This window comes from Macrobrachium rosenbergii, chromosome 19 (assembly GCF_040412425.1).
Source record: "Macrobrachium rosenbergii isolate ZJJX-2024 chromosome 19, ASM4041242v1, whole genome shotgun sequence".
Lineage (NCBI taxonomy): Eukaryota > Metazoa > Arthropoda > Malacostraca > Decapoda > Palaemonidae > Macrobrachium > Macrobrachium rosenbergii.
Window position 1 is genome coordinate 571,447 of NC_089759.1, and position 12,157 is coordinate 583,603.

General features: G+C 36.7%; 1 protein-coding gene across 1 annotated transcript in view; it reads left to right on the top strand.

The window, feature by feature from the left end:
* LOC136848545 (RNA cytidine acetyltransferase-like) overlaps window positions 1–12,157 on the top strand; it is a 427,260-nt gene that overhangs the window by 78,706 nt on the left and 336,397 nt on the right. Inside the window, exon 4 of the mRNA XM_067120821.1 lies at window positions 4,263–4,444. Coding sequence (XP_066976922.1) covers window positions 4,263–4,444 — 182 coding nt within the window. The remainder of the gene's footprint in view (window positions 1–4,262; window positions 4,445–12,157) is intronic.

A 12,157-nucleotide genomic window follows, 5' to 3' on the forward strand; every position in this document is an offset into this window, starting at 1 on the left:
AAAGCTACAACCATGATTCATTTTTTGTTGTATTCTACATGAAATTGCGCACATTTCCATATATAAAACGTTATGTAACGGCTAATATAAAATGGTGCAAAAATTATGACAAAGTGACTAAAGAAATTCTGAGATTTTCAGCAGAGTTAGCGAGGACGTAAGGTAAAAGTTTTTTTCAAAAATTCACCATAAATCGAAATATTGTGCTAGAGACTTCTTGTTTGTTGCAAAATGAAGGTAAATGATTGAATATTACTAGAATGTAAGAGTTTTAGCTTATAATTGCGCTTTTTTACCATTTCGGTCGCGTTAAAGTTGACCGAAGGTCGAAATTTTTGCACTTACCGTGATTTATATAAATTATTTCAAAACTGATAAAAGCTACAACCATGAGTTATTTTTTGTTGTATTCTACATGAAATTGTGCACATTTTCATATATAAAACTTTATGTAACGGCTAATAGAAAACAGTGCAAAAATTACGACAAAGTGACTAAAGAATTTCTGAGATTTTCAGCAGAGTTAGCTGATGCTTTCTTTTGGGATAAGAAAGAAATTCGCGCATGCGCAGCTGGGTCATGCTTGTAAACAAAACAACAGCGTAATCCATGAACTCTCAGCATCCCTCAAGGCACGTGATTTAAAATTTTTCGCAAATAAGGCCTATAAGTATTTTTCCGCGAATATTTAAAAAAACTTTATGTATTCGACATATTTTACGTCCACTCGGCACCTGACAGACAACTTTTGTCGACGTAAAATACGTCCAGTCGGCGTTAAAGGGTTAACGAAAATAATAGATAAATTAATTTCACAACAAGACGTATTTTAGCTATATTTTGATAAAAACACTTCGTATAACGAAAAATAACCTTGCCCCTTATAAATAAAGTACAGTATCTAGAGATTTATCTATGCTAACTTGAAGCAAGAAAAGCGCTCTGAACTGAGTTGAATGCGGCAAAATAAACACCGCGTAACATTTCCAAACCAAAACATTGATTGCTATGGATGCAATTTTTAATACAAAAGCAATATAAGAATGTATACAGTGAATTAAGGCATAACATTTTAAAAGATCCATGGAAATGATGCATATTCATTATGTTGATGTTTGTATACTGTAATACAATATGCGAATATAGAGTATAGTATAATGTATGCTACGCTACCGTGTATATATACAATATACCATAGTGTAGGCTAAGCTAATTCTTATTTGTCATTCAATTTCTCTTTGTAGTGAATTATCATAAGTCACTTTGCATGAACCTCCAGAATTAGCTGGTATTAATAATTACTTTACCGTGTATGTAAAGAGTATATTTTATAGTGTAAGCTAGGCTACCATAAATGTATACAGTACATGGTACCGAATATCCTAGTGTAGGCTAGGCTATGTTCGAGATACATTTTGGTATTTCTTAAGTTTTTTCCAACAAACGATAGTTTTTTTGGAACCTAACCCCATCATAAGTAGGATAATATCTGTATAAGCATTTTTAGTTTGTTTTATGTGTGTTTGAACTATCAAAATAGGCAGTTCTAAGTGTTTTTAGGAGGGTTCTAAGTATTCGCTGGTTTTAGCTATTTGTGGGGTGTGTGTGGTACGCATCCCCCGCGAATATGGGGGTTTACTGTATGCCATTTCACAACATAAATGTTGTGAAATGGTACATTCCTTATTCACAAAAGTACCAGTACAGGACATTCTACAGTTTTTGAGGGAAACATTAGTCTCCTGTTCAGATCATTTCCCACTAGCCCTAGATAAAATAATAAAGTTAGTTGAATTAGGTGTATCAAATAACATCTTTTCATTCGTGGAGTCATTCTGTAAACAAAAATTTGGGTGCAGCATGGGCAGCCCTTTAAGTCCTGTTTTAACCAATCTATACATGGAATATTTTGAAACTAATAATAAGCGCAATCAAACCTAGACATGCTATGGATGAGATATGTAGATGATATCTTAACATTTTGGGATAGTAGGTGGGGCAATTTCAATGAATTTCTTTCAAAATTAAATGCATTAGTGCCTACCATAAAATTTAAAGTTGAATGCGAAACAAACAACAAAATTCCTTTTCTTGACATTTTAATAATTAGAGACATGACAGAATACAAATTTACCATATACAAAAGACCAACTTTCTCTCTGTCATACATCCATTTTTATAGCTGTCATGACATATCTATCAAAATTGGCTTAGCCAGCAATTTAATCTTAAGAGCCTTATGGATTTGCTCCCTGGATCTCCTGGAAAAGGAAATTAAACTAATCCGTAAACAGTTGTCATCTTTAAAGTACCCTTACCATTTAATAGAGAAATCGATCCACAAAGCAAACACTATTTTCTGCCGTCCTCCCATAACAAGGCCAGAGAGACGCCCAACAATAAAATAAAAACCCCACGCCTGGACAGGATTAAGACATTGACACAGACACTTGGAAACTCTAACCCTTTTGCTTTTACCTACCCAAATACCTTAGCCAAATCCCTGATGAACATCCAACAAAAACCAGTCCCCAAAGACACAGGAGTTTACGAAATCCCTTTCCTTGATTGTGACCAATCTTATATCAGCTTCACAGGCAAATTACTCCCCCCAAAATTAATAGAGCATCAGCATTCAGTTAGGTACAGACAACAGAAGTCAGCTGTTTTTAACCACATGAATAACAGTAACCACAGTGGAAGGGTGTCAAACTACCTCTCCGTTCCTTGTGTTTCGTTCTACATTTGTACATTATTCATGTTGTATTTGTCACTTGTTATTGTTTCAGATTCTTTAGGTATCTCATTATATGTATCATTCTACGGCCTATTCGCAGATATATATATCTGCCTTGTACATGTTCTGCAATGCTCTGTATGTCTCATTTTATGTCTTTCAACAAACACAATTCTGTACAGATGCAGCGGGGGGCTGCAGGTCGCCCGCTACCTTTCCACCCACTTTCCGCATTATAAGTAACTTTCGTGAACAATAAAAAATCAGTCTCACTTCTGACCTTTCTTGAACCTCACAACAGCATAAACTGGAATATGTCTTGAATTATTTTTAGCAGCAATTGTCAGTTCAATTGCCAGATGGTGGAATCATCCTTGATTAAACAGAGAAATGCAATGAATTTCTCAAGAGGTGCCTGGGATTCAGATATTATAGATAAAATCTTCCTCCAACCAGCGATTAAGAAGATTAAAGAGAAATTGTCAACTGGAGTGACTTAACGGCTGACCCATGGATCTTCTGGTATAAATACCGCTTTTCTGTAACTATATATATATATGTATATATATATATATATATATATATATATATATATATATATATATATATATATATATATATACACATACACAGTTGTGTCTAGGTAATAATAATGTCCAAATAATATGCACCTGGATAATCTGGAGATTATCTGGGTTCTACCAACATAAAGTCTCCTATGGGAGATGTCATGCTTCTCCAACTGTTTCCCCTACTTGAGTAACCCTTCTTGCTTTAGGAGGAGCACTCAGGGCCAGAACCATACTACTCTGATAAACTGCTTTGCCAGGCCAGTAGGAGGTTCAGGGGTCATGACCTCCCATGCTTGCAAGGATTCTGGGAGCATAGCAATTCCATAATGGTTCTCAACTCCAGTCAGTCTTGGGGACTATGTCCCTCCTAAGGAGTAAGTCGCTTATACAAAAGGTGATGGTTTGTATTCCCATAGGAACAAAAATTTTGATTATTTGTATTTTTCATATGTATTCAAGCCAGAACTTTTTAAATGCAGTCCCATCTCAGTCCCTGTAGCTTAAAGAAAAGTGAGTGCAATGGTCAGTGCTCTCAGTCCCCATCTCCACTTGTTACCTGGTTTGCCACCTTGTTACCAAGTTTCAACTGGTTTCCAGCTTATGTTGAAAGATATTCCTATATAAAAGACTGTGGTTTGTTAGCCAAAGAAAAACAAATTGTTATTCAAAATTTGTTATTTCTTAAAGGTGTACAAACCAGAGCCTTTTATATGATTAAAGCCACCTCAGCTGCCCCATTTTGTTCCTGGGGCTAAAGGGAGAGTGACTAGTGTTTGTAGGTGAGTGAGGGGTATACAGTACCCCATTTCACCACTCCTTAATCACCCATTACCTACCTTGTTACTAAGTTCAACAGCTGATCCAGCTTACATTGAATGATACTTACATGTAAAAAGTTGTGTTTTATATACCTAGGAAAACTACAAATTACTTTTAAAAGTTATTTTTTTCAGGATTTTGAGGGACTTACTCCAAATGTACTATGTCAAGTTATAGAAACAGTGAAGGGAGGTGGTGTTATAACTATTATCTTGAAGAAAACCTCCTTGAGACAGCTTTTTGATCTTGAAATGGATGTTCATAACAAACTGAAAACATATTCGCACCCAAATGTTTCTCCATTGTTTAATGAAAGGTAAGATTTCCTGTACCATTGCTTATTTACTTATAAACTTCTCTAATAACTCGGGACTGATTGCTCTGTGATGTTGATGTATCCAGTTTGATTCAATGCAGTTGGAGATGGTTTTGTTGTTTAATTTAGACTTAATGTCTCAAGATGTTAGGATTAACTATATCCAGTTACAAATCTTTGCCTAAAGTCCAGTCTTTGGACATTGTATATTGCTGTTACCTCTGGGTCACTTGAACACTGTGCTGTCTGCAGATCTCCCCATCTGGGATGACACTCCTCTGCCGTATGGAAGATTTAATCAAAGGCTGAGAGACCTCCTCCACCCCCACATTAAAAAAGAAATAAAGTTATGCATTTGTTAAGCAGACAAGAACATGATTCTAGATCTGTCCCAGAAGCTATGATGGCCCAACTCTCTAAGTTTCCTGGTTTAGTTTACTGTTTTAGGGTTCGGCAACTACCAGTCTCAGATTTTGCCCATGTGCATGAGGTAAAGGTCTCACTGTAATGGTAAGTAACAACCACTTGGTCTGAGGCAACCCAGTTGTGCAAGCACCATTGGCAGTTATGCTAATTCTAGCCATTTGATCAAATTTGCCAGGTGAAGTATTAATATGGTAGTGTTATGGCATTTTTTTAGTGTATACAGTAACCTCACACTGAAGTGTGAATTAGGTGTGGATAAAGTGTGATGTATGTGTATGGGGTTTGCGGTGGTTGTTACCATCCTTAACCCGTAATGGGCGGGCATCATCATATGAGTATACATAACAGGTTTTGAGTGATAGACAGGCTAACTCATATGAGTATTAATATTACGCACCATTCGGTTTGGATGAATTTAGTGGGAAAAATGTTCATATCACTTCAATGGCCCATAAATGACTTATGGCAACTATAATAGCTCAGCACTCAGAGTTGCCATTTCAGCTCATTTCGCGCTAGATCTAGCGCGTTTCTGGACAGTCTAGCACGTTTTTTTCCTATCTGGCGCAGCCACGCTATTTGACGTCTTTTAGACAAATAGAGTGCTTTTCCAGCTGATAACATAAAATATGTTAAACTGATTGCCTTTCAGAGTCTTTTGCCCCACTGTATTGAAACAATTTCCACATTATCATTGTTATATTATAGGAGACCGCTCCTTCTCTATTTTTCCCAAACTATGCTGTAGAGTCATAGGCTACTGTAAGATAAAGTCAAAAGATTGGTTCTGTTAATGAGAGTACTCATCCTGAATAGATGGCGATGAGGTCAAGAGCTTAACTCAGTAGGTCTGGGATCAATGAAGCTTTTAGTCTGACTCAAAACGTAATCTATCACACAAGATGCAACCCTAAAACATCAGAAGCAGACATCATGTTATAGAGATACTTTTACTATTTACTTAGAATTCTCTCTTAAATAAGAATTAAAGTTGTGTAATATCTGCATGCAGGCATCCAACACTTTATGCACTTCTGTTTGTTAATAATTTCATTTCATTTAATCAATTGCTCTCTATTGATGAACAATTTCTTATCCACTCGATATAGAAATATGATTAAATAAAAACCAGACTCAGTTATTTTATTCATTATTCTGTTTAACAAAATTTTTATCTGAATCCTAATTGAAAACTATAAATTTAAGTTTATAATTTTCTCGGCATTTCAAAATATCCTATCACATTTTATAGCACTCCTAAGAAAGGATTTAGCGTGTTTTTGAAGCTCCTGCAGCGTGTTTTCAAAATCAGAAATGGCGACCCAGTCAGCATGGGAGAGACATCGATCATTAGTCCTTGAGATTTCAGAGGGGAATGTACTCCCTCTCTGCAGCTCCAGAACATCTTTTTATTTATTTGCTGATAAATATACCTAGGGATTGCTGTTGGTTTTACTTCTTATCTTTTATGACAGAATGTCAGCTGTAATTGTAATTTTGCAAACAAAAAGTTACTGCATCTCCCCATCTCAGTAAATCTCATAAATATTTTACAACAAATATACTCATAATTTGTTACTGATTTTAGCTCATGATATTGTATGAGCTGTAATTATAATTTTACAAAATAAAATAAATTATTAGAAAAAACATGCATAACTTGGTAAAATTAGCTTATTTTTACGAGTGTCTTGTAAAAGAGGCCCCACACAGGGTTGTAAATAGTCACTTTCGACTTCCTGTGGAAGGTAGGGAAAAATTTTTAGAATTTTTTTTCTTAGTGTGCATTTGTATATCTTCCTCTTTCCATTGATGCATTTTTTTCTTAAATTGGCCAACCTTAAAGTTTGTCTGATCCGGGGGTGTGCTTGATATATGCAGTATTTAGTCCGTCCCTTAAGGGTTAATATTGTCTTTAGGAACATTTATTACTGTACAGGTGTTGATGATATAGATTATAAATCATAATAGTGTACTACGCTTTACCATAAAAATGGCAATACAGTGACACCTCAACTTAGTGGACAGTTTATGGGTTTGCCCTTCCTGTTAAGTAAATACTGTATCCTGGAGCACCTCTCTTGTAGTGAACAGCTACTTCATACAAAATAATTGATAGCCTATCCTAACTGGTCTTTTGATATTTTCATTCAGTCTAAAATATTTATTCACTTACAGTCTACCCCTGCTTATTTGCAGATTTTTCTGTGGAACGTATCTGTATTATACGTGGAAAATTTGGTAACTCATGGATTTTTTCGTGGTGCAGTATTTGCTAATTACTGTATTTTCATATTATTTTTGTGACAAAATATACATTTTTTTATAGCATAGTCGCTTGTTTCGTCCTCAAGGAGTTACCCTTTCATGGTCTACCAGAGCTCCATGGGCGACCAAACTAATGTCAAAGAATTCTCTTATAGCTGGTCTCATGGCCCGGTATTGTGTCGTTGATAAACACTGTTAACACTTGACGGACTCAAAGATAAGGGGACACTTTCCCAAATATTTACAGCAAGGCTGTACAGTATATCCAGGGTCTACCATCGTCAAAACCTGCTTAGAAGATGAAGTGATTAATGCGCATGTGCAGTCTGCCGTAGGGTCAACAACAGACCCATTGCAGAGACCAAGAACCATTACTCATCTTGGTCAACGCAGGCAAGTTTGTTATTACCAGCGCTCCGAAAAAATTTTGAAATTTTCCTCCGATTTCAGTAGCGAGGATCATGGAAACATCAAAAATAGCAAGATAAGTTCATATTATTAAGTTCCAGTCAAAGTTTTAGTTTTAAACTTTTGGGGTTGATAATTTGTCTGTGAAAACTGGAACGCGGCATTTCTTGCCATCATATGGTCAGCGCTTACTGATTGTTGATGCTAGTTTTGCAAAGCGCAAATTGATTTAAAGAATTTGTCATTCTAACTAAATGTTTTAACTAAAAGAAATGTTCCACAACTTATCATTAAGACTGTATAGAAAATCCTTTCAGATTATACAATGTCTACAATAATATAGGCAGTAAGTGAGAATAATTTAGACTAGATTAAAAGTGGATGTTGTCTGTAGCCTATAACCTAGGATTACATATCTTTAAGGGCCTAGCTTAGACCAAGGACCTCAGGATAAGTTAATAACAATATCTTGGCAAAATAAATCGGTAGCCTAGCTATAAGGCTATATATTAGTAAAATTTTTCCTTTTGTATAAGCATGATCTAAATAATCCAGGACTAGGCAGTACCATGTATTAAGTGATAACTTTGCGAAACGTCCCGTTATTGGACTAAATCGTTAGCCTAGAACATGTAACCTGGGACTAAATGAAATAGTATTATGTGCTGGATGAGATGGTAGTATTAGGCAGTAGCCTAGATTAGAGTAAGTGATAGCCTAGCTATAAGATTACGCAGTAGTGAGTTACTGTGTTATATAGTAGACCAATAGCCTAGGATTGGATATAAGCAACCTGGGTTAAACAAAAATAGTAGGCTAACTATAAGGTTACATATTAGTAAGTTTCTGTTTTTATATAGTCTATACAATTAAGAGTGATCTATAATAATCTTATAGTTCCTCACTGGACTGGTTGGTATCGTTCTCGACTAGCACTCTGCTCGGCCCACGTTTGATTCTCCAACCGACCAATGAAGAATTAGAGGAATTTATTTCTGGTGATAGAAATTCATTTCTTGTTATAATGTGGTTCGGATTCCACAATAAGCTGTAGGTCCTGTTGCTAGGTAACCAGTTGGTTCTTAGCCACGTAAAATAAGTCTAATCCTTCGGGCCAGCCCTGGAGAACTGTTAATCAGCTCAGTGGTCTGGTTAAACTAAGGTATACTTATAATAATCTGGATGAGGTAATACCTTATACTAGCCTAAGAACAAACATTATATATAAACAGTATCCTAGGCTCAATAAAATAACCTAGTTTTTCATGACTCGGTAGTTATCTGTAAGGCTACATACTAGTAGGGTCTTATGTAGCCTAAATCCTTATAGGTGATAGAAACCTAGAACAGGCAGTAGCCTAACTAGGTTAAGTAGGGACCCCTTTTTAACGAATATCCTACTATTAGCCTAAAACAGCAGTGGCCAAATACCAGATAAAAGGGTAGTCTCGGCCACACAAAACAGAAAACCAGGTTATGAGAGGATTATTTTCTGTACAGTTTATCCTTAAGTTTTAAATAAGCCTAGAATAGGCAGTGGCCTAGAGTAGGTTAAGCAAGAACCCTCTGAGAGATCCTCTATTCTTAGCTTAACCTAGATTATACTAGAAGCATTAACCTAAGCTATATAAAGTAGTAGCTTAAGTTAGTTAAACAAATTAGTTCATAGCAGTTAGTCTGAATGACATGACAATTAGAATTAAAATTTCACACAGCCATTGCAAAAGGACTAGCAGTTCATAAGTAATACAGCTATATACAGGTATGAAAACTAACTTAAACCTTAGAGGGTTTAAGTCATCATAGACATTTAAGTAAATGTATTACAATTACACACTTGTAATCAAGTTAACCTGTAATATGCAAACTATATGAGGAACTACAGAAGTATCCCTCATTAAAAACAATTAATACTAACTAGCTTCTAACAACTTGTTTTATATCACTACAGGGCTGCCATTATGCAGGACCCTCAGCTTAAGTGTTCCGTAGAAAATTGCTCGGTTTGCTTTTTGCCAGTGGGTATCCAGATATGTGGGAAATTTGTAGTATGCTCCCGGCAGCAAGTTTTAAGGATGAAACAGCTCGTTTTAAGCTGTCTCGATGGTCATAGTGTTCAGTAGGGTTGAAGAAGGGGGAGATTACATCTCTCCGGCAGAATTCCGGCAGTGGATATTTAACCCTTTCTCAGAACAAGATCTATGTTTGGGCCAAAACCCAGTAACATCAGTCCCCAGTACCTCCCAGGTTAACCCCATGGAGGAGGCATAGGAATCTTTACTTAGGGGTGGCATTCTCACTAAGAAATATGAAGTGGACATTGCCATTGAAATGGCCCTGCTGAACCCAGAAGGATTAGGGACGCAAATTTCAGCTAGCCGTGGGAGAAACCTTTCAGAAGGAATTCTATTCCCTATGCAGCTATCAATGCTGAAAGGGATATTTCCCCCAAAAGGGATACTAGGATCCACCTAACTCTGACTGAAATGACTACTGTACATTTTTGGGGGGGTATAGTAACTTACCCACGATGATTATGCCATATATTATTCAGCTTCTCGCATAAAACATGCAGTATGAATCAGTAAAACTATAGTAAAAATAGATGAATGGGCCTCATTTGTAGGCTTCAAATTTTCTGTACAAAGACTCAAGCAGTAATGTTATATAAAAATAAAAAGTGGAAAAAAGGTGAAGAAATAGGTTTAAAAATCAGAAACCGTTCCAAACTAATTGGCCAAACAGCACAATTTTTGGGATTAGTATTTGATACTCACTTGAACTGGAAAGCCCACATAACATACATGAAATCAAAATGTAAAAGAGCATTAAATCTAATTAAAAAACTATCGAACACTACTTGAGGAGCCGATAGACATACCCTTACTTTACTCTATAAAGCAACAGTTCTGTCTATCGTTGATTATGGAAGCGAAGTATATGGCTCAGCATCAGACGCAACGCTAAAAACGTTAGACCCAGTTCATCATGAAGGCCTTAGAATATGTTCAGGGGCTTTTCGATCATCACCAACGTCTTCTTTACAAGTTGAATGTGGTGAACTACCTCTGTCTCTCCATAGAGAGCTAGGAACAATGGAGAGTGCTCTGAGAATTCAGACAAATGATTCTCCAACCAAAAAATTATTTGGATTAAGAGATGTGTTTATAAACAATCATCCACCTCCTTTCCCAATTAGAACTAGAAGATTGTTTGAGTCGCTAAATATGAATATGCAGTTACCTTTAATATTAAAATTACCTCCTCCTTGGGCAATGAATAAAATGAGAATTTGTACACACTTAAAATATTTATCAAAAAGTCATTTATGTACTCCAGAATACCATAGACAACATGCAGTAGAACATTATATTCCGAAAAAGTCCACATTATGCAATATACGCTGACGGATCGAAGTCACAATACAAGGTGGGATATGCTGCAATATCCCCAGACAAAATGTATCAGTTCTCACTACCAGAAAATGCCTCAGTATTTACAGCTGAGTTATGTGCAATAGTATCAGCCATAAAAATAATTAGAGAAGCCTCATGTAATAATTTTGTGAGTTATAGCAACTCCAGAAGTGCTATAGAAGCCATTCAAAGCTATAATCAAAACAGTAATATTGTACAACATATAAAGTTTTCGCTCCATAAATTGTATAATAAGGGAAAAGATATTGAAATATGGTGGATCCCTGCCCATGTAGGGATTAAGGGAAATGAAGAGGCTGATAAAGCAGCTAAAGAAGCAGTCCGCATGACAAGAGCAAATGTAGACATCCCTATTAGTAACTATACAAGATACATAAAAACAGTCATTGTAAGTAAATGGCAAAACATATGGAACGAAGAACCTGAAAACCTGAATAGGCCATAATCGTTTGACACATGGACACTTAATGTACAGTCCATGTGGCCCTCCTCCCAAATGCCCAGATTGCAATGTGTTGATAACAGTCAAACATGCATTATGTGAATGTCCAAAATATAACCTGCAGCGATTATCAAATTTTGGAAATAGACCATTAAAGAAATTTTGTCGGAATCTTCAACATTTTCAGTAATACCCATTTTAATGTTCATGAGAAGCTGGGAGATAATTATCTCTTCTGAACATGCTTCTGTTGAGCGCCCTCCTTTGGCTTACAAGCGCCTAAAGAACCTTCTCAGGTGCATGTCGTCCTCGCCTAAGCACCTGTCTCACCCCAAGTGCCCAGTGCCAGTTTCGGAGCACCAGTTCCTGAGAGCTGAGTGCCATTGCCTGAGCGCCCAGCGCCAGTTCCCAAGCGCCCAGAGCCAGCCCCCAAGCGCCCGGCGCCAACTTTCAAGTGCCTAGCGCCAACTATTCATCACCTGTCTACTACTCCTGAGCCATCTTTGGCACCCATCAAGCAACAGTTATCTGAAGTTATGAGCTTACACAAAAAAGCTTCCACCACCAAGCCTGCTCATGATTTGTCCCCGTCTCCGATGTCTTCTGAAGAAGAAGAGGAATTTATCCTAGACCCTGCTCCTCCTTCAGCATACACAGCTCTTCTTTGATACCTGTTGTCAAGCTTTCCTTCATTTTTCGCTCCAGCTGCCCTGGTCTCACCTGCATCGACCT